At 37.7% G+C, this 23,431-nt stretch overlaps 4 protein-coding genes across 8 annotated transcripts in view; 2 read left to right on the forward strand and 2 right to left on the reverse strand.

Annotated features, from left to right (window-relative positions):
• LOC116063780 (mucin-2-like) overlaps positions 1 to 21,027 on the reverse strand; it is a 126,162-nt gene extending 105,135 nt beyond the window's left edge. The window contains exons 1-5 of the mRNA XM_035996512.1: positions 20,958 to 21,027; positions 18,573 to 18,593; positions 18,096 to 18,258; positions 17,734 to 17,999; positions 16,712 to 16,857 (exon numbers count right to left, since the gene is read on the reverse strand). Of these exons, the coding sequence (XP_035852405.1) occupies positions 16,712 to 16,857; positions 17,734 to 17,999; positions 18,096 to 18,258; positions 18,573 to 18,593; positions 20,958 to 21,012 (651 nt within the window). The 5' untranslated portion in view covers positions 21,013 to 21,027. The remainder of the gene's footprint in view (positions 1 to 16,711; positions 16,858 to 17,733; positions 18,000 to 18,095; positions 18,259 to 18,572; positions 18,594 to 20,957) is intronic.
• The window catches only part of LOC116063753 (polyserase-2-like), a gene marked incomplete at its 5' end in the record, with an annotated part of 115,617 nt that overhangs the window by 72,672 nt on the left and 19,514 nt on the right, over positions 1 to 23,431 (reverse strand). The window lies entirely within an intron of this gene.
• Positions 3,716 to 6,771, forward strand: LOC116063794 (eukaryotic translation initiation factor 1b). Its single transcript, XM_031318764.2, has 4 exons — positions 3,716 to 3,969; positions 4,745 to 4,908; positions 5,064 to 5,165; positions 5,331 to 6,771. The coding sequence occupies exons 1-4, from the start codon at positions 3,939 to 3,941 to the stop codon at positions 5,373 to 5,375; spliced, it is 342 nt and encodes a 113-aa protein (XP_031174624.1). The 5' UTR covers positions 3,716 to 3,938; the 3' UTR covers positions 5,376 to 6,771.
• Positions 7,844 to 14,667, forward strand: si:ch211-198p11.6 (guanine nucleotide-binding protein subunit gamma 3). Of its 5 annotated transcripts, none has more exons than XM_031318766.2 (5): positions 7,844 to 8,246; positions 9,509 to 9,570; positions 9,656 to 9,766; positions 12,098 to 12,235; positions 14,322 to 14,667. In XM_031318766.2, exons 2-5 carry the CDS (start codon positions 9,565 to 9,567, stop codon positions 14,406 to 14,408), a joined length of 342 nt encoding a protein of 113 aa, XP_031174626.1. In that variant the 5' UTR covers positions 7,844 to 8,246; positions 9,509 to 9,564; the 3' UTR covers positions 14,409 to 14,667. The 5 variants fall into 5 exon arrangements, with proteins under 5 accessions (XP_031174626.1, XP_035852461.1, XP_031174625.1 ...); XM_035996568.1 differs by having other exon boundaries at positions 9,518 to 9,570; XM_031318765.2 differs by having other exon boundaries at positions 7,844 to 8,098.

Genomic DNA, 23,431 nt, shown 5'->3' on the forward strand with positions numbered 1-23,431 from the left:
CAAACTCTGACGAATGAAGGTCAAACATCACCGTCAAGTAGCAACAAGCAAAACATAGTTTCAGTAATGGAAAGTAACTAGGTAGGCCTACATTTACTCAAGTATTGACTTAAATGTAAGGTACTTGTACTTTCCATTTGATGTTTATACTAGTCCACTACATCTCAGAGGAAAGTATTGTACTGTCCCTGCTTTTGTTATATTGCAATATTCTGATTATTAATTCAAAATAAAATCAACATCAAGCTACCCAGTATGAAATCATTAAAATTAGCTCCTCCTTTCTTTAGCTCCACCTTTACCAGCTGCAACATTACCCTCTGAGCTCGCTACGTCGTATACGTGATGAACACATCATTTTATATATATATATATATATATATATATATATATATATATATATTATTCTGAAATGGGCCATTCTGCATAATGAGTACTTATACCTTTGTTACTTTAAGTATATTCTGATGCTAACACTTTGTACTTTTACTTAGGGCCTTAGTCAAATTTGAATGCAGGACTTTTACTTGTAACAGAGTATTTTTATTACTACGTTTACTGAAGTAAAAGATCGGAATACTTCCTCCATCACTGCATCATTTCGACCCAATAGGGACTTTAACAGGGTGTGTATTATTTCTGAATAATAACTGTACAAAAGCATTTAAAAGGGAGTGTGGCTTTAGTTTGGTCTTATCAAGATATAGGCTAATAATAATAATATGGCTCCAGTAAGCAATGCCGCAATGAGTGTATTGTCATTCAGCTTCTCTTCTTGCTTCTAGTTCTAGTTTTTCTCTCTGGAGGACTCCATCAGCTTCAGTGGTGCAGCCGATTGCTCCGTTTCTCTGCACCATGCTGTTGATCTTCTGCAGTAGCTCGATAATTTGAGAGGGATCTGATTCTCTGTTGTCAAAAACATGGTATCCCACACAACATTCACTGATGAGGTCACGCATGAGCTGGATCTGCTCCAATTAATTCCTCTATGGAACGTCCCTCTGTCTTCAGATCATCTACTCGAGTGAACAGGGCCATGGTGTAATGGGCTGCCTCTTTGCCGAAGGCCCTCTGCATTAGTTTCACCGTTTGCTGTTTGTCCTGTGTGAATCTGCCGAGCTGGACCACAACCAGGTACACAACCGGTGAAGCAGGCGACACACACCTCTTGATCTTCTCCATCACTTTATCAGACAAACCAAGCAAGTCAGATTTTGTGCTTCCAAAATGACCGGGAGTATCAACAACAACCAGATTCTGTCCATCCAACTCTCCTTTTTCTATCTGGCACTTCTGTGTCACTGAGGAAGAAGATATCAGACACTGGAAAGCCCTTTTCATCAGGATGGTGTTTCCTGTTGCACTTTTACCAACTCCAATCATCACAATCTGCAGCTCTGGTCTTTGGACTTGAACAATTGTAACAAGGCTTATTGAAGATTATTCATTCAAACATTCTGTTTGCTATAGGTGAGGTAGCTGAAGAAGGGTGTAGGTTATTTGGTGGCCAAAATATATTTCTCCTTTCTATTTATGATCCTTGACTTTTTCAGTAGGCTTACTCTCCTTCTTAAGTCCTATGTTTACTGTAATGCGCCAAAACCCAAATATACACTGACAGAATGAGGAAGAAAGCTAGGAAAATCACTGCAGATAGTACACACCCTCTTTCCAGCCAGTTTGAGCTCCTGAAGTATGGGAGGCGCTTCAGAGTGCCTCTGGCAAAAAGTGTTTTTAAAAAATCCTTTATTCCAAATGCCATTAGTATCCTCAACCAAACCAAGTGACAACATCAAATTGAGCTGCTATTTTAATGAATTTAAGCATATTTATTCTGTTTTATCCTGATATATAATATATATATATATATATATATATATATATTTTTTTTTTTTCATATTATTTTTTATACTCAACTGTTATGTCTGAGATGTTGTCTGTATGTTTATCTGTCTTGTATGTCTGGTGAGCCAAAGAAAAATGTCCACCCTGGTGGAAAATAAAGATTTATTCTATTCTATTCTATTCTAAACACCAAGGCAAATTCTTTGCCTCCTATGTGAAAACTTGGCAATAAAACTGACTCTGATTATTCTGATATGTTTATATCAGAATATCTCTATTTTTTCATGTGTGTTTAAAAAACATTGTCACTTCAAGAGGACCCAATCATCCAATGTGTGTCCCTGCCAAATATTGCTTTCTCCACATTCTACCATGATAAATGTGTGCAGAGTGTTGTGTAGATGGTGCTTCATAACATTTTTGCTGAAATAACATTTTAAAACCCTTTTAGCTGTGTGATATTTTGGAAGTAAATACACCATAAAATCAAAATAGCCATTGCACAGGAATAGCCGTTGTGCTTTGAAACAGTGAAATGTGAAAGCACTGATGTTGTTATACATTATGACGGGGAAACAACAGGACAACAGTGACATTTAGACATTTAGTTTTTTAAGAGGCAATAACTGCCCTTTGCGTGAAAGCAGCAAGCACCACACCTTAGAAACTGACTAGATTAAATTTCTGTCCAAGTAGCATTCTGTCAACACAAACGTCTGTACTGTCCATTCCACATTTTTTCCATAGGAAACCATATTTTAGAGAGCTGAAGAATGATTGGTAAGAATATCAGCATTCAGCTCTTGAATCGTGTTTGCAATCCGTCCCTTCAAAAACAGCAGTGAAAGTGTGGATAACTAAAATGCAAACAACTAATATTACTAGTGATAGTAGGAGGAAGAGGTTGTCTAAAAGCTTAGATTATTAACAGCTTTATTTATGCTACCTCTATGATATAGGATACAATACCACTTCATTTATCCCCAGGGAAATTCCTGTGCAGCAATACAAAGTAGGATGAGTGCAAATACAAAATGTATAGTGCAAATCCTTACGCCAAAATTTGTATAGGCCTATAAATATATTGCTTGAAAATGTTGATTACGTTTTTATTTGCAATTTAGCAAAAAGGAAACACCACTTTCATTTTTAAGAGCTATATTTGATATAGGTCTCCCCACTGAAAATTAGCTGACTTAGTAGTACTGTATATGAAATATACTTACGAGGCTGAAAAACTGGCCATATTTGTCTTGTAAAGGCAGCTGATGTTCTTTTCAGTGTTCATCATTCATATCAAGATTCGGTAGGGTATTATTGCAGAATCCACAGACATTAAATACAATTAAGTTTGGATCATTCTAGAAAAAGTGCTATATACTTTAACTTAAGTAAGAGTTTAATTGCAGGGCTTTTACTTGTAACAGAGTATTTCTACACTGTGTATTACTAGCCTAAGTGAGATTTATATATATATATATATATATATACAGTATATATTTTGCACATTCTGCATTCCATACCAACCTTGTTGATACAAAGTCAGACATCATATATTTCACATAACGTCTAAAAAGACAGATGACAGTAAAATAAATAAGGAGAAGACGAAAAAGTAAAAAAGAAAAAGAAAAATAGACAGTATTTTAAAATTAAATACTAGATAGATCACCAAATAATTGGTTATAATGATGGTAGATACATTTTTCTTATTATTAGCATGTTCCAGAGACTGCATTAAAAAAATATATATCCAAAAACGTTTTGTTTGGTTAGTTTAGGTAATGTTCCTGTCCCAAAATTATGACATGATGACATCACCTTTCCAGTAGAGTTGAGCAATAACAGGGCGTGGCTGACGATGACGTCTCTTTATAACGTCTTCAACGTGCTGACGTTAATTTCGGGGTGGGGCTATATAGGCTTGTTTTCCAGTGTTACGGCTTGAAAGAGCTCCATTTTGTGAAAGCTGTTGAAGCAGAGCACCGTCCCTGTGAAAAGGCGAAACCTAGAAACGACAAAAAAAGTCAAAGTTAGCCGACGAACTGCTCGATAACCAAGTCAGTATCCGAAAGGAAAGCAAATCTTATCGTATGTCCGATATCCAGAACCTCCAAACTTTTGGTAAGTCATTTATATCAAACTAACCGGTAACGTTAGACAAGGTGGGGGAAGGGCGAGTGCCAGCTAAGCTAACCGTCAAGCTTCGTGCTTGCGTCGAGTTTTTTTCCGCTTTTTAGAGGATTTGACTATTATAATGCTTGATCCTTAAAGTAATCGATTCGACATTAACTTTGTAACTCGTGGTAGCTTAAATGTATAAATTTGACATTATTTTCTTGGCGTCATGATTTTAACCGACTAGCAGGCCTTTGCTAAAACTGCCGCCATTAGGCCTGAATTGTGCTACTAACGCGTTAGCTTATTCTTCATACGTGTTCGCGTCGACAAGAAAATCCTATTACTGATTTTAAAAAAAATCCATGTAACATTAATTCCAATTGGTTATACTCTTTTAGGCCTTTATTCACTCTCTAAAAATGAAAGTTGCCGTGTCATGACTGATGTTATTCATGACCAATCCTGTTTGCCATCTAAGTGGTGCCGCTCAGCAGTAGGCTAGCTAGTCTCCAATAAGCTGTTAAGCTTATATTTAGCTTGTACGTCTGCGCAGTTCTTCATCCGAAAAATAAAACTTCCAAAGGATCTGCCAGATGTCAACACAGGGGAGATAAAGACCTGATTTTATAGTGCGGTCGGGTAAAATACGGCATTCAACGTGAATTACTAAAAGATTAGGTTAATATGCTTTTATAGGTTAAATGTTGATTTCTTGCGCTCAATCAGTTTAAAAAATGTTATTGTCCTTATTGTACCATATTACCACTCCCTCCTCCAGACCCCTTTGCTGATGCAACTAAGGGTGATGACCGCCTCCCAGCAGGGACAGAGGACTATATCCACATAAGAATCCAACAGCGGAACGGCAGGAAGACCCTCACCACTGTCCAGGGCATTGCCACCGACTATGACAAGAAGAAGCTAGTCAAGGCCTTCAAGAAGGTACCACTGAAATAATCAAATGGCAGTCTCAGTTGGTGGTTAATACTGTTTTGTTTACAGCATGCTGCCAGCTTTTACCAAATGCTACTGCAGGGAGATGTTTTCGGGCCCCTGTAAACACTGACTGTATTTGCGCTTTTTTAAAACCCTAACAGAAGTTTGCTTGCAATGGGACAGTGATTGAGCACCCAGAGTATGGTGAAGTGATCCAGCTTCAGGGAGACCAACGCAAGAATATCTGCCAGTTCCTCATTGAGGTAAGTATTGATGTTAAAACAGAATTTGCTGCACTTGCCCAGCACTTAACCCAAGTGTGCGACTCTACAGGGGTTTCCTGCATATGTGGAACAGTGCTGACGTGAGGCACAGGCTGAAGGTCAGAGGTTGTTTTCCTTTATTTGATCTCGTTTTCTTCTTTGCAGATTGACCTGGCCAAGGAGGAGCAGCTCAAAGTCCACGGCTTCTAGAAGCTGCTAGCAGCCCTCTCCCCTTCTCTCCTAGAAGGCCATTAAACTCCCTCTCCTCCTATGTGCTGCTGTTCCTCTTCCTCCCCCCTCTCCCCCCTTGCAACCCCACCAGCTCCCATTAGCTAACACGTGAATTACCTCTGACAAACATGGGATTCTATAACACCACCACCCCCCTACAACACCAGGGGGCAGGCTCGCTCTCACAAAGACACACCACTGCAGCGCCACACATCAGGGATGAGTGGTGATGACCCTCCCACACACTTCCTCCTTCCTTTTCCCCTGTTTATTTCCTTTTTTAATTTCCTCTTTTTAGGTCTTGTGCCACAACAAAAGAGGCACTGTTTCATGTAACATTTTTGTTTTGTACTTCAAGGTGTTTCAATAAAACGTTGAGTCTCCATATGTTGGAGTGGTGTCATGGGAATGGGGGCTGGGTTTGTAGAAGGTCAGACTTTAAAACGGTGTACTGCTGAAGTGGGTACACAGGGTTCAAAATTAACTTTTTTGTCCACCATCCAACTGGCTAGTGAATGTTCAAACTTTACCAGCCGCTCAATAGAGTACTGTTTTTGGCTGAGTGAAGCCAATTTACCGGCAACTTGCATATTTTACCAGCATTGCTGGCTGTTGGATAGTGCTAATTTTGAACCCTGTGGGTACATAAGAGACAAAGGCTGCAGGTAGGAGGGGACAAGGGTTTTTGTTTAGGCATTTGCTGCAAAGTCAGTCTGTATTTTGCTAGCATAAGTAGCCTCCCTCTGTTCAGTCTGCTTCAATATCCCACTGGCATTGTTTACCTGCTTGCAGGTTACAGAGCAGACGTTGTGTAAAGTACTTCTTCACCACCCCATCCAGCAAATTTGTTTTGCTCAATCATTTAATGGCACAATTCTTAAAATGTTTTTGCTGCCAATCCAAGTATTAAAACTAAATGGGAGTTCAGTGGTGGTCTTACTTTGGTCAGAGTGAAGCCTGTTATGTGGAAGGCTGACTTGGTTTACTAAGTGATCAGGTGAATCCTCCAGAGTGGGAAGCAAAATACTGGTAATATTTGGCTGTAGCTTACTAAGTGCAAGTATGATGGTAGATAGTAATGTTGCGTATAATTTTGGATTTACTTGTCAATTAAGTGATTTCCTACTCTGGTACTTGACCAGCTTTCTAGTGTGGTCCGAAACACCTGTTACCACACCTATGGTTATGGACACTTGAATCTTAAATTTCCTATAATGCAATAATTTATAAACAGTTAAGATGTAGTGATGCTGAAGTAATACAGTAAAAAATCAAAAGCCATGGCCAGGTCGCACTGTGCTCTTGTGAAAGGGTGATGGAGAGCAAGTCTGTTTTGCAAAATCCACATTTGGTTCAATAAAATGTCTGCAGTTGATCAGCATGTCCTCTGTTTTTTGTACTTGTGGGTGATTTTTATGTCTCCAGTTAGTTTTTTGGTGTCGATTTCTGAATAATGATATACTCATCAGTCATCACACTACTGGGGTTGTATCACAAATCTTTAGTTGTCCCAAACTTCGAGTAATGATACATTAACAATTACTACAACTTAATACTTACTATGTGTATGCGCATAACATTTCAAATCAGAGGAGCTGATAAAGTGTAACTAATTACCAAAATTTTAATTTTATTTCACATTTTAGGATATATTTCTACTCTACTACATGTTTATGGATGAATATTTTACACAAAATGTAATTATTGGGATCCATACAAAGTACCGTTTAGCCCATTTTTTTACAAGGACAATTCTTTAATATACTGAACATGGGTCGGGGGAAAGTTATTCTATTTTTCTACAAAAGGAGAAGACCTTGCTTGTACTTAAAGGAGTTTTGACAATTTCAAGACATTAATAAAAGAAATAAAACCCTTTAAAAATCATTGAACATGTTCCAAGTTTAAAAGTACGTATGTAGAATAATACATATCCTATTATTTAATTATTGATGGATTAAGTGTTTATCACTTTAATATTACAGCAGCTAAATGTGGAGCTCATTAATTACTTTATATACTGCTGGGTAGCTTGTGGATCTACTCCAGGTATCAATAAAGAGTCTTTATTAAAGTCTTATCTTAACCTATAATATATCATAATGTATTTGTTGATTATATTACATACCATTAATGTGTGATTTGGTTTGATTTTGATTTGATAAATTAAAAAAACAGTGCACAAAATACAGTATTAATAATCATCAGGATATCACTTTAAGTCTCGAGACTCATTTCCATATTTTTTCCATCTGCAAAGTAATTGAATAGATGAAACGTTACTGTAACGTGCAGTAAAAAGTACTATATTTCCGTCTGAGATGTAGTGGAATAGCAGTATAAAGTAGCAAAAATGAAAATAATTAAAGTACCTCGATGTTGTACTTAAGTACAGTACTTCAGTAAATGTGAAAGTATAACATCAAGAACTTTATTATCCCGTTCGCGCTTCCGTGCACGTATTTTGTCCCTTCAAGGGACCCTTCTGACTCCATGGCAACGCAGCTACCGCCACAGATAATCTCGTTTGTTTATGCAGGCGGCAGAATCTGCTCTTTTTATACAATTAACGAACTGGAACATGTGACTTTACTTCAAATAAACCAACGCTTTACGCTGTATTGATTACACAAGACGCATTCATGAAAATACTGGACCCATCAGAACGATAAGATGTTAACACTGTTAGCTGCCCTGTAACGGTAACCAGTTATTCTTTGTTAACGTGTTGTTAACGTTAGCTAGCTGTTAGCTAACGTTACATATTAGCTAATCTAACTTTATGTCATTTTCTGTATTTTTATCTTACTTAGCACTGCAAGGGACAATTCCTCACTACAAATACGTTTGGTAACGTTACTTAAGTCAATTTAACTGCTGACATTAATATAGTTTAACTGTAGCTAGTTACTTGTGTACTTTTACATAGCTAGCTAGTTAACGTTAACCTAAGTATTTTGGAAGCAGTATTCGTTTGCATTTTGCTATTTCTACCTTTCTCAAATACATTAGTACTTTTCCATCACGGGACCAGATATCAACCTTTAATTTCCTTACCCTAGTTGCAAGAAGTTATCTAAAGAAGAAAATGACTTACTTTAGTGCTTAGCAGTGGTGAAAGAAGTAACGTTATGCTGATCCTTTACTGAAGTAAAAGTACTAACACTGTGAAAATATTCCACAATAAGTAAAAGACCTGCATTCAAAATCTTACTTAAGTAAAAGTATGTATCAGCAAAATGTAAAATAAGCGTACGTATTCATTGTACATTCAAATGTTCCCTGGCCGTCTTTACCTTTATCAGTGTAAGAAGTATTCAGATCTTACTGGTAATACAACACTGTTACAAGAAAAAGTCCTGCATTGAAAATGCTACTTAAGTTAATGTATTAAAGTATAATACACTAGACAGGAAGGGGCCGAAAAACTGTCATCTGAAAAGTAACTAAAGCTGTCAGTTAAATGTGGTGGAGTAAAAAGTACTATATTTATCTCTGAGAGCTTGTAGAGTAGAAGTATAAAGTTGCATAAAATGAAAATACTTGAGTAAAGTACAAGTACCTTGAATTTGTACAGTAAGTAAGTACAGTACTTTCTTAAATATACATTCCACTATTCTACTAATATACATTCCCTATTCTATGGCATATAGTACTTGTAAATAGACTTTACACACTATACTCAGTGGTAGAAAATGTATTTAACTTACTTATTACTTCTTAATTAAAAGTATGAATACAACCATATGAAATCAATTCACAATTGAAAATTCTGCATTCAAAATTTTATAAAGGGAAAAGTACAGAAGTAGCCTATTATCAGCAAAGTGTACTTACAATATCAAAAGTAGAAGTACTGATTGTGCATATTTTAAGAGTGTTAAATAAATAAACAAATAAATGTTTTAAAAAGTACAATGCAGTAGGTCAAAATGGAGATACATGTAGCTCATAATTGTACTTGAGTGCAGTACCTAAGTAAGTGGTTTTTTTTTTTCCGCTACTGGCTATACCAAATATACCATTTTAAGATAGAGGAAAATAAATAGAGGCATTTGGAAAGCCTAAATAATTGATGATAATGGTTTTAATTGTTATTCTTCTTCTGTCAGAATTCCCAGAGATGTGAGCCTTGTGACAGTTGAAGGTGTCTTCTTAGAAAGAGACAATGCAGGTAAGAAAGAACATGTTTCTACTAATATGTACCCAGCTCTACTCCGTTAGATGTAGTTATATATTTGGTATGTCCTGCTCCTCAGGTGTTGCCTATTTGGGAGCTTTCCATCCCTCTCCCAGCAGTGCTGATGATTACTCTGAGTCTCTACATGATCGTCCTGGGGATCGGGCTGTGGATCCGATCCTGCCTCAAGGTTGGTGCTGCAGGCACGGCCACTGCTCTCTACAGAGCAAGGAGGCCTTTCTCCTCACTACAGTTTGTAAAATGTAAAATACATCAAATGTGCTGTTTACTGGAACTTGCACTAAATATTGTAGCACGGATGAAGAGGGAGATGAATAGGAAAGTAAACCTTGACCTATCAACACTAAACTCAAGTCACCATGTGGAGAATGTGACAACTCTGTGGCTCCCCCTGGTGTTAGAAACCAGACAAACCATGCCTTCCTAGGACAAATCTATTCATTTTTTTCCTTCAATTTTCTGGGCTTGCACTACTCCAGGAAAGTTGACTGAGGTTATTCAAGTTTTTTTCTTAGGGTGTGATTGTCTTATTTTTCCAAAAACAAAATGTTATTCTATCACAATCATTATACAAATGCTATAATTAGCCCAAGTGTGCGACATATAATTAGAGGTCGACCGATGGTGGATTTTACCGATACCGATAGCTAGGTTGGGCCGTATTTGCCGATAACCGATTAATCGACCGATAGTATTTATAACTTATACAGTTGACAAAATACATACATTGTTTCAAAAAAAGTCCAGACGCTTTTGCCAATAATCAAAATAATAATGTCATATTTATTGATATTACACCCACAGCAATGCTACACAAGCATGTGTGTTGTCTAAAACAGTTCTCCTACATATTTGGAGTCATCCAGTGCAAAAATAAACATAATGAGCATTATAATTCATATAAAGGACAAACAATCTCAAAACAGTGACGCCATTCTTCTCTGTAGAACGGTTTAGAACGGTAACAGACGATCTCTGACCTGGAGGGATCTATCTTTCCCACTTTATACTATATATATATTTGTTCTCGCTTGGATGCCCATATAAGGCGTAATGTGTGACGGACCTGCCTTCCCATTGGTTGAAAACATAAACAAAGGCATCATGGGAGATCCCCTTGTCGGTAGCACCTACTGTCTATGGGTAGCACGGAGTTAGCGGCAGAAATGACCGAAAACGTGATGAATTATGGACATCAAGTGGATAAATCTTGGATGTAACAGTTTGGATTTAATGCTCAACAACCCCGAAAAAAGGAACAAGTTCCAGGCTGGATAGAAAATCACCTGTAAAGGCTAGAAAGACACCAAAGACACCCCCGTGACGGCTAACTCCTTAGCTTTTAGCTGCAGCAATCAGTAAGTCTCTACGTTTAACTGTTATTAAATGATCTAAATATGAATCAGAGGTGCCGTTTGGGATCGTGGACGAGCCTTTAGGGTTCTGATTCTGACATTTGGGTCAGACTTGCGTTTATTTTGGTCAGTGTTTTAACCGCTTGAGGTAAGTTAGCCTACTACTAATGTTTAGCGTCATCTCAGCCTCGAAAGCAAACAAATATACTGTTGTGCTGTTCTTTCTCTACTAATGCAGCATCTATTCAACAAATTAATATGTACTGTATACATACCTTTTTGCTGTCGATGCTTTAAACGCGCATCTGATGTCAGCCTTCTCCGCACAGCATGTGCTCTCTGTGCAGCGTGCAGTAACACGTGTCGAAAATAAACAGCACGAGGCATCAGTGATAGTTTTTATTTCGCCTCTAGAGGCCTATTGTAATGCATGATGCCAGCAGACCCTTCTCAGCTCTCGCGTACTGTGTAATGAATGACAGCGCGCGCTTCTCAGCCGCTCCAGCAACGGACGCAACCATCGGTATGGATTTTTGCCGATAACGATCGGCAAAACCGATGAATCGGTCGACGTCTACATATAATATGGTACACCTAATCTAACATTTTGTACATTTCTACAAACTCAGTGATGACTGAAGGGAGCGGTTATTTCTGTGTAATAAGAAATCATATTTTGATCTGGTCCCTCTTAAAAACAGTATTTTACATTATGCCAGTGTGAAAACACTTTTCTACAGTGTACCTGGAATAGAGCAGATTTTCTTCTTTAGATATAATAAAAAACCTCTTCACTTACCTATTCATGTAGAAATTACAAAGAGAGTTGTTGTGAAGCATTTGGCGTCATCTTTTTTTGACCATCTTCAATTCCTCCAGTTTGCATATAAAAGATCAAGACTAATGATGGAACCTTGAACTAGTTAATACAGTAGCTGAACATGTTTTAATTAGTATATTGAATTTTATTTCTTTGGATTAAACGGAAATACTAATGTGTGGTTTATTAGTTAGGTTTATGTTCCACTGTATCACTATATATATATATATATATATACTCTATCACTGTAACACACACAAGTAAAAAGTACAGAAACGTCAGCGTGGAGAGTAATGCAAATTTTTCTCTGTTTTCTCTTCAAAAGGACCGTTGTTCTTCAGAGTGTTGTGACTGCTGTCCAAACATTTCCGTATGTGACCAGTGCTTCAGATTTGCGGAAATGTGTGACTGTCGCCTGCCAACCGTGCGCTCATGTCGGGCCGTTTCATGCCCTTCTCCTTCTGTAAGTAGCCTTCAAACACTCCACACCATTACTGAGATAAGTGGATACTCAAGAGCCCTTTTCTCAACCATCTATATGTTGTTAAATCAGGTTCACTTTCTCTCTGAGCAGGCTTCTGGTCAGATTGGAAACCCACTGTGATATTGAGCTATATAAATAAAATGGACTTGACATGACTAGTTTTCAAAGCATCAAAGTCAGATATTGGTTTAGTTTGTGAGAAAAATCCTTTTAGAATAGAAAAGAACTTACTTGCCTGCCAGGACAGGACATTTTTCTTTGTCCCAATGACTTGCAAAGAAGACTTGAAACCAATTTTGTGTATATATTTGAAAATCTATCCTTTTCTCTCCATTTTGGTCTTTTCATCCGCACTAAGCCAGTGGTTTCTACCTAAAATGGGTCTGCAAAAACACTTATGCTGCGGTCGAATAGTCAAAAAATAATGTCCTATGTCTTTTTCTAAAGATTTTTTTCCTTGACCTCGATAGAAAGCGTCATGAGGTGAAGGAAAGATATGAAGAACAGTTCATTAGGTCTTAGGGAAAGACAACACGGTGCTCAGAGAATCCAACTGCACTTACACTCAGCTACGTAATTATGCAATGGCGGATGTTATTGACGTGGGTCTGTTGGGTGAAACTACGATGTTCAGAAAATGGACTACATAAAGCGTCTTAGATACTTTGGCCTGTGTGTTGGAATTGAAATAGAATAAGGAATATAGGCTACCAGTCACAAAAGTAAAAGGAAATGGTTGCTGAGAATGTTGCTCACACTCACCCTCTTGTCCACTCATACTTATCCCCATGAATCCTAATTAGTATGATTGTATGAAAATAATTTTAAATGAACGCAATAAGCATATAATTTGTTTTTGTGAACGGCCAAATGGTGCGTTGCTTTAAATGTTGCTGCCGCAAGGAATTGTGGGACGGCATTATCTCCTTTCCTTTGGTAAAGGATGGTCGAGTGTACCCTATGTTAAAGGAGAGGAGAAAAGCAGTATTGAAGGACTTTTCCTGAGCATTTAGAGAGTTCCACCAGCTCTAATCATGGCTGCCACTTCTTTCTTTCTTGCCACACCTCTTTCACACCACCTACCAGGGTTGGGCTAGGGTTGTCTGATCAGGGTTCAACCCTCCTTTTGGAACTTCAAACCAAGCCAATCTACATGGGTATATCCCTGGTCATTACAATTCAGAGATCACCTGGGTCAACCCGGGAGCAATGCATAACATTTACGTTAAGTGCTAGAAATGGGCGGGGCTTTACACGTCATATTCAGTGAACAGGACAGCTATAACACACACTCCAGTCCTAGCCAGCAGAACTAATGTTTTAGTAGCTATAAGCTTACTTTCTGATTGTTTCGCAGTGATTACATTCTAAAGCACAGATAAAAAACCATCAAACACTTCTCAGATGATTTTGTGCCGAATGTACAAAATTTATCTTGTTGTTTTTTCAACACGTGTACGGCGAACATAGGCAGCGACCTGTGACGACTGCCCCACTGTCATTTCCAACCAATCACATAATTTGTCCCGCCCCAGCTGTTAGCGAGCCCAGGTCGTGCGCAATTCACATTGAAATCGACCTTAATCTACCCTGATCAAACCCACCTGGCGACCTGGATCGTGAAGCAGAGTAGATCGAGGAGGGTTACCCCATTTAAACACACAGTCCACCTGGGTATAACCCTGATGGAGCCATTGGTGTGAAAGGGATCTAAGACACTTCCGGGTCATTTCCCTTATTAACCTTCATAAGCAAAAAACACTATTCCACAGACTCAGTCTCACATTGTAGTGTGCGCAGGAGAAAACTGGATATCTGAGTTTAAGCTTGTCACTGTATCATAAACATGGCTGAAGTTCTTCTGCTAATCGTTAATGATAAATAGCCAACATTATGCTATCACCAACTCTCTGACATATTCAATCACACAACACTGGGGACGGAGCTCATAGTCTGTTGTCAGAATGTAAAGTGTTTTCTAAGTGCTCCTTGCCAAAAAGCTCACCATAGAAAGTTTAAATACATCATTTTAGTGAACTCTTGTGTCTGATATGTTTTCACACAGTGTGCCAAATGGGACTGTGCCTGCACCTGTCAGCCTCCGGAGTGTGACTCCTGCAACTGCCTCTGCTTCGAGATCCGGATCAAGTAGAAGACGAGGATCGAGGTGCACCAATGTCAACTGAGCGACCACAAGTACTTTAGTTTTTGAGTTCTTTGAAAAATGTTTTTTAATTGTTTGTCTTTTATTAGAGAGTTTACAGTGGAGAAATAACAGGAAAAAGAGTGTTGGGGAAGACTGCGATTTATGCTCAGCATCTTCATTTTCTGTAAAATGAATGGAGTTAATGGATGGAACAACCAGACAGTAAAGGTCTGTTTTTTGATAAATGAAATACCTGATAAATCAAGGTACTTCATCACATTGATGCAAAAATGTAAATAAAAACGGTTTTGCTCATTGAATTTAAATATCTAATGTTGATTTTAAAACATTAGATATCTGCTATAAAACCATATCATATGATACTATATGATGATATTATAATAATATTATACATGTTGATACTTCTGTACTTTATAATCTAATAATAAAATAGAAATGTCTTAACTGACACTATCTGTTGTTTAACACTTAATTTGGAATTCGAGAGGACTTTTTTATATCTTTTACTTTTGATGAAATACAGAATTGTTGACCTGGTTGTGTAGATGTTGCTGAAATACCTTTTGAATTGCATATTTTGAGTTTGGAGTTCATTAGGTTAAAGCTAATGTGTGGATATCTTTCAGTACTTTCATCAGTAATCTCCTGAAACAGCTGGTAACTGTTGTTTTTATCAAACAAACAGGAAGGAAGAGTGCATTTTTTGGGGAATATTTTCAGCGGTGGTTTAATCTTCATTTGGTGCTCTAGTGAGCATTTGTGGCAGCAGAACTGTGTATGTGTGGTAGCATCAATTCATTGTTAGTTTGGGTCATTTCATAGAATTTGGTGACTTGAATAAAATATAGAATATCACCAGACTTAGAGATTTAATGTTAGAAAATGTTGTAAGTACTACTAAAGTAGCTTTGTGCTGTTATTTTATACATTCTGTTTTTTTTGTTTTATTCTGAAATATTTTAAAAATGGATCCATCTAATTGGTTTTTGGCCACTTGAGCTCAGCCTTTATCAGTCCCATAACTACTCTCTCTCTGTGGGGTTGTGATTACCTTGAAGTTACCATGACTAGAAAACATTAGAATAATTATAGAGAATCTTATTTTCCCTGATGTTGTCAACTGTCCTGCTCAATAGTTTAGAGGTCCTGTCACTGTGCTGTTTATTATTTCTGATTTAGGAAGCGTTATACTTTTTAAAAGGCTTTATCCAAAGTGACTGCCAGATAAACATTCACACACTGATGGCGCAGCATTGAGAACAATTTGGGGGTCAGTGACATGGAACTGCAGGACTTGTCCAGGGATCGAACCACAGACTTTCTCATTGGTAAACAACCACTCTACCACAGCCACAGCCGCCCACTAGTTAGGGCCAGGTGTAAAGTCTCACATATATATATACATACAAAATACATAGTTGGAGAACTGTGTAGGAATGGCCATAATGTTTCAATCTTTTGTTTTAGGAGTCAACTCCGAAACATTTTTTCACTACCACACTTCAGAAAACTAACGTCACATTATTTGACGGAAATTCATGCTGTCTCTTTTTTTGGTAGTAAAATATTCTAACTAAAAAACTAATAATGAAATGAGTTTACCTTCATTTTTAATTTCATTTAATTTTTTGCTCACAGCATAAAGGAAAATGCCACAGAATCAAGCGAACAGAAAGGACACAATTGGCATTAAGCGTTCAAACCAAAGAAATATCCATTTAAAGAAGAAAATACAGTTTGTGTACATAAACTGCTTCAGATAGATATAAACAAAATGGTACAGTAGCTCTCTGAGGTAGATGATGGACAAGCTGATCAAAGTGACTGTGTTCCTCAGGCCTCCAAATTTCATTTCATTGCATGTGTTAAAGCCTTCCCTGACATAAAGTTAGTTTGAATCTATCTGCAAAGTAATCATAAATGCATCCTCCTCTGTGTCAGTTTAGGTTGACACTTTATGTCAATGACAAATAATCACGGCAGGCCAGGACAGCGGATGCTGAGGTCACTGTTAGTTCCAGTGGACGTGAAGGTAACAAAGCCCGGCTTGCTGCTGGTGATCTGGCTGTTGATCCAGGACTGATATTGGGACACTCTGGTGTAGACTCCTGGGAAATTAGGCCTGGCACAACCATTTCCAAAACTTACGATTCCCCCCAGGATCCAGCGGCTGCCCTGCTTGCTCACCAGCGGACCACCTGAATCTCCCTTTAAGAAGAGAAACATTTAGGAGAGAAATCTTTGCAGGAGATTAAATCTGACACCAACACAGGCGTAAAGATGTTTACCTGACAGGAGTCCTTCCCTCCAGCACGTAACCCGGCGCAGATCATGTTGTTTGTGATTGAGCCCACACCATAGTTACAGTTACACTGTCTGTTCCCCACGATTGGCACATTCACCTCCATTAGGTTTCCTGGGGGAGGAAGGGGAACTAAAGAGAAACAAATACAGTAAATAAAGTGTTTGCTTACTACATCATTAGGTCTATGAATCTAAAGCACCATGTCTTTGCCCATTAAAGGTACAATCAGGAGCTAAAGTTCAACAAAGTCAAACCAAAGGACAGGTCCACTACAACTTCAAAACAAAGAACTGAAACCCTCTCAAATTGACAGATCATAGACAGGGACGAAAAAAAATAATCTTAAAGCTGTTTACATCACCTATTGAAGATTTCCATTAAATATGCTGTAAATATTTATGTTCCCAAGAGGATAAATCCTAATTTTTCAGCTGACCACTGAGCGTTTCCTCTCACACCCCTCTAATTTCTAAGTGAATTTGAAAATCTATCTGGGAATATTTGACCACTAGTAACACTATGTTTTTACAAGGAGCCAAGTGTAGCTACGTGCACCAACAAAGACAATGAAGAAGAAGACGGATTGCAACCGAACATGGATGAAAACAATTTGAAATGTTTTTTTCAAAATCGGCTTGTTTGTTTTTATGAAGATAACACAATCAACACTTTGTTAGACCTAAAGGACACACAGTGTGATTTGGTGAGAAACTTAACTTTTAAATTTAACCAAGAAAACTCCACAGGTAAGTTGACCTTTCCTCTAGCACCATCACCAGAACAAACTATTTACTGCAGAGGCTCTTTACAGCATTTTTTCTTTTGTATCGTGGGGTGTTTTATAAAATATTTTTAAACTTAAAGATATTTCTAAAACTCTGTTTTGTTGCTCTATGGGTAAAGGAAGGTGGTACTCATTTTTGCATTTAAATGTCTGAGTAAACTCAGTTGTTGTCACCGTTGTATTGAAAGAAATAAATGTAACCTAGCTGCTTTCTGACCCACCTCCGGATGCAATGGTGCCCCAGCCGGTCACCCAGGAGCTAACGCCGCTGAAGAAGGTGCTGCCTGGAGCTGCCAGGCAGACAGGAACAATGAATTTTGTGAAAGTCACCGGTAGGGAGAGCTGCAGGAGGCAGATGTCGTTGTCATTAGTTCTGGAGTTATACTTAGGATGTTTGATGACCTTTGTTACCGTCCGAGACACCCCATTGGGGTTGGATCCCTGTAGACTCTGGAGACCCAGAGACACAGTCAGTCTGGCTGGGATGCTAAAGAGAAACAAAACAGTGCAAAGAAGTTAAGAGTAAAGCAGTTAAGCAAACACAGAAACCACCGCCTAAGAGAATCTGCCCCTTAGTGCTTACCTTGAGAAGCAGTGAGCAGCAGTCAGCACCCATTGACTGTTAATGAGGGATCCTCCACAGAAGTGTCTCCCAGATGTTTGCAGGCTGGCTTGCCAGGGCCAGTTACCTGGAGGGGCCTTCTGTCCTCCAACAATCCTGGTGTTGAGCGGACTTATACCGCACACTGCAGAGAGACAGACAATAAGAACACAGTGAGCAATACTCCCCTCTCCCTGGATTACCACTGAGCACTGCTGGGATTATAAACTTTAACTGTTGGTTGAGGATTATGATCCTGGGATGCTCTCAGGTGTTTCTAATCTAACAGTCCTAAGTAACAGAGGAGAAACTATTCTTATTTCAATTTCTACACATTTCATTGCTTTTACTGGGTTTGACAGCAAATACTAACGACCATGAAGATATAAACAAAACAACTAAAGGCCAACATGTTGACAGCCAGGTGAAAGTAAAGAAGTGTGCATAAAACTGACTTACCATTTAGTTGTGAGTGAGACTCTGAAAAATAGGGAACAAATACAAAATCACATTTAAAACATATTTATATTTACTGATGCCTAATGTGATCATTTGTAACCATAGAAATAAAAAATTATAACCCAAGTCATTCAAATAAATATTTTTTCTTCGTCGTGAAGACGTCTTTCATTTGCTTTTGGTACTGTGATTATACATGATAGAAGAGATAACCACTGATACTTTAACACAGGCAAACTTTTATTTGATTTTTTATGAATGTGAACTATGTGGAAATGATTTATTTTTCGTTGACTAAAAACTGTCAGAGTACTTAAAGGGGCACTCACCCATTCAGTATTGCTTCCATAAAGTTTGTGGGACTCACAAGACAACCTTACTTTTATTATTTTTTTCTCTTGCATCACGTGTTGATCTTGATTTGATTATTTATTTATTTTATTCAATATCTAAATGTTATCGTTCATTTTCATATATATATATATATACTGTATATCTCATTCATATGAAACTTTTTATGTGTTTTTTTATATGTGCAATAAGTTTTACTGTACCTTATAAAATTAAAGTTCATTGTGGGGTAAAAAAAACAACCCCCACTCAGTCTTAATCTTACATAATGAACTGTCTCTAACCCTATCATTGGAAATATGTAAACATGACAACACTTATAGTGTTAACAATTTTAAAAAGTATGTCAAAAGTATTGATAGCATAAGACAAACGCTAAGTATGCTGTTGAGTTATGAGTGAGTGGTGTTGACATACAGTGCATGTCTTTCTCTTCCAACAGCCTCATGTTTTACATACTGTCTTGTTTTAAAGTAACAGATTAGCAGTGTTCTGTGCTGTCTGCTGTCCCATCAAACTGGTTTGACAGACAGGGGACATTTTTCTCTCAAATCATGTCTTTTTATTTGTGCAACTGCCACATTGTGTGATGACAGACAAGGGGTGAATGTTTATTGACTGTGTCTGCACCGACAGACATCTGATGATCACTGACTGACAGTTTACAACACGACAATCCCAAAATGATGCTGTATGCTTATACTTCTACTGCAGTTACTGCTGCTCATCATATTACCACTACTACTGTTATTTCTCCAGTCTCCAAGGATGCTTTGATAAAACATCCCAGCAGTAGAAGTTAAAGGGGCACTCAACTCATTTTACACATGAAAAATAATTGTATAATATAAATTATAAATAACCATGATGATGGCCTACACTTCAACAGTAAGTGAACGTATCACTAAATCACATCTTTCCTACATACATAAAGCATTTGCTGTGATGGATGACTAACACAGATGTTCTTCTTTTCCTCAGTAAAAGTGTTGCAATCAGGGACTTAACGTGTGTACCCTGAAACCCTGCAGCACACATTCCTCTGAGCAGTGATGAAAGAAACTACGTGATGCTGTAATCGATCAAACAGGTCAGTTGTCTTTGGCAGAAAAGAAATTGTCTGTCAAATCGAGTAGGTCACAAGAGCATACGGCAGGCGTTAAAATCTCTGCTCTGCAACAACTTAAAACGTATTCAAATCTATTGAAAGAGCATGAAATACGTGTCTCATCTGCTTCATCAAGATGGTCTGTCAGTCAACAGATAATTCACAGGCGTGATGTGGACTAAATTATACTCACATTACACAGTCTTCCATCTTTAAACTGCTGAAACACTTTTTTTACACTAAACATAGAATTGAATTATCAAAATGCATGTGAATTTAAAGACAGACCTCAAAGAAAATTGTATAAAGTAAAAAGACTACCCGTTAAATCCATGATTTCTATGATGATACTGTGAGGCTGTGTCAGTTTTTATGACTTTATAACAGATTCATTTCTTTGGTTGTTTTGACCTCCTAGAAACGTCATAAACAGACACGATAACTTTTGGACTTTAAAAGCGTTTTAGAGAATTTACTTGACCTGGACACTCCTAAATTTGATCACTTTCATACATTTTACATCTTTTGCACTTCTTAAATTCTTTTAATCTACCATGTTTCTACTGATTTTATTTTATAAATGGTCCTATTTAGTTATATAATAAAGCACCTCGTGCTTGCCTGTGTGTCAGAAATGTGCTGTATAGATAAACTTGCCATGCCTTTTATTCATGCATACTTTGAATCATTAACGTGCACTCAGTGTGACAGGATCACAGAGTTGGTGGGTTTTTGATCCCCAAGTACTTTTTAGTTACTACAAAAGTAATATTTTGAATACAGGACTTACGCTCGTTTTACTTCACTACTTACTAACTTCAACTAATTAAATTCATTACAATATTTGACTTCCTCCTCAGTGTGCTTCCACTCAGGAGATCTCAAACATGATTGGTTCAGGTGTGTGCAGTGAGGAGGGTCCTTACCGTGTGTCAGGAGAGTCAGCAGAGCCACCACAAAGATCACCTTGTAGAGAGCCATAACTGTAAGTACATGCCATCAGATCTGCTCCGGCATTAAATAATCTTCTTGTGCCCTTAACCCTTCCCCTCTCTCTCTATACCTCCCATACAGTAACACAAACATTACCTGTCAAAAGACTCGCCCAACCCCTCACCGCAAACCACCTGTTTAACCGGATATCAAACATTACATACAGTACAGTAACTACATTCACACAAGTACTGTTCTTATTATGTATTTTTATTTAATGCCACGTTATAGTTCTAGTCCACTTGTACATTCACAGGAATGTTTTTTTTTACATTTATTTCGCATATGTAGTAACTAAAAACATAAAAAATAAATGTATAAAATGTAATGAATTGTTACAAATGAAACGTTCTGACTTGTGAGCTCTTATAATCTTCTCCCATTTCATTTCATATTTATATATTTCACATTTTACAAAAAGAATCAAAGATTGGAGAAAAGTCCAGAAAGTGAAAACAGATTTGTCTATCAGATCTTAGTTTCTTCTTCTTCTTCTCTTCCATTAATCATCGGACGACTCCTCAGATTTGTCTGATGATTCTTTAGAGGGGCCCGAGCCCTAGGTTGGGAACCACTGGACCATCTAACTGTAGATAAAGTTTTTAAAGTAGCTCCACCTGGAGCAGCTACAACAGTAACATGCTGCTCTCTTGTTGATGCTTCAGTATTCATATCTAATAATGTCACATAGAATCAGATATCAGTCACAGACAGAGACACTTCACTGCACTACATGTACTTTTACTACATGGCACCGAGAAAACTTCTGTACTTTTACTGCTGATACTTTAACTGCATTTTACTGACTTTTTATACCCCCCCCCCCAGACATGTTGAAGACAGGAACAATACTGAGTGCAGGCAACAGGCCGCAGGGCGTGGGTCATGCAGTGCATCTCACTTGGCAACATTCCTGTATCTCCGCACAGGTTGATTGTGACACTCGGTGATGGCCCACAGACCTCCTGTCTTACCTTTAGTTTTTACACCTTCCAGGTGTGTTCACATACAGTCCTGCTCACCATTATTGGCACCTATGAAGTTTAATTACATAATGTGGAATATCTCCTGAAAATCATTTCAATTTTGACCCGGAAGGACAACAAATTCATGGTCGACAGGAAGGACACATTGGGGTTAAACATCCACTAAAACTTGATAATCAACAACATCATGTTTGGTTTTATTTGTGTCAGATTTACACAGTAGTGGCAGAAATGCCCTGATCTTTTTATTTAAGTAGAAGTAGTACTACCAGTACCACATTGTAGAAATACTCTGTTACAAGTAAAGGTCCTGCATTCAAATACAAAAGTACTATTATATAATTTTATTACAACGATAGAGTCTAATCTCCAAAGACTCTGCACATTTTATTATGCATTTGTACAATAAATCTTTTGCATATCTGCAAACAAAGTCTCTCCTGATTGAAATAGCATTAAAAAAGATGGCCAAGGTGGAGCTAATTTGAACTGATTTTAAACCTGTTTAATGTTTCATTTATAAAATGCATCATATTTTATTTGTTCATCATATGTTTTTAAGCTACCTTGTGTAAGAATTTCTCCCATCTAGTGGTGAAATTGTATGTGACAACCAACTGAACATTACTTTCTAGCCCCTCCCATTCCGAGCGTGTTTTATATCCTACGGCCGTATTATTTCAAGAAGTACGACTTCGTCTGTGAGTGTTCCTTCCAGTGTAATAATAGTTTTACATTATTGTGGTACCATTTCATTGCTAACATCAGCTATCAGGTTCCCAAACATATGCAAGCTAATGTTAGTAAAATATCAGTGCTATTGTTATAGCGGGTATAAGTTAGCAGCAGGTTTGATATTCGGCGGATATTCGTTTTCGACTTACTCCCTATTCAGTTTCTTCAATAAAATTCCACTACATTACGAGTGTAGTATGTTGAGGACAGTTTAGGACACTGTATAAAAAAAAATGACAATGGTATTTCTCGTTGCTACCGATTTACGAGCGAAAACAGCACTTCAATCTACGTTCCGGCTGTTGGCTGAGTTAGGGACCGTCTACAAATTACAGTGCTCAGGCTGGTGACATATAGACTTATGGGATTCTTTCAGGAAAGAAATCACCAAAAATCATCTTTTGTAATTCTGATTACTGTAGTAGTAGCCAATGGTGGTCTGCTAGTTACTACAGGTCATATTTTTGTCATATGTCACATTATAGTGAAACAGGATGGAATTAAAAGTTTAAAATATTCACCAAAAATCAACAAAGGTACATTTCCTCATTCTGATTGCTGTAGTAGTTGCCAAAGGCAGGGTGCTATGTACTACAGGTCATATTTTTGTCATATGTCACATTACAGTGAAACAAATATTCACCACAAATCAACAAAGGTACATTTCCTCATTCTGATTGCTGTAG

The sequence above is a fragment of the Sander lucioperca genome, chromosome 21 (genome assembly GCF_008315115.2).
Source record: "Sander lucioperca isolate FBNREF2018 chromosome 21, SLUC_FBN_1.2, whole genome shotgun sequence".
NCBI lineage: Eukaryota > Metazoa > Chordata > Actinopteri > Perciformes > Percidae > Sander > Sander lucioperca.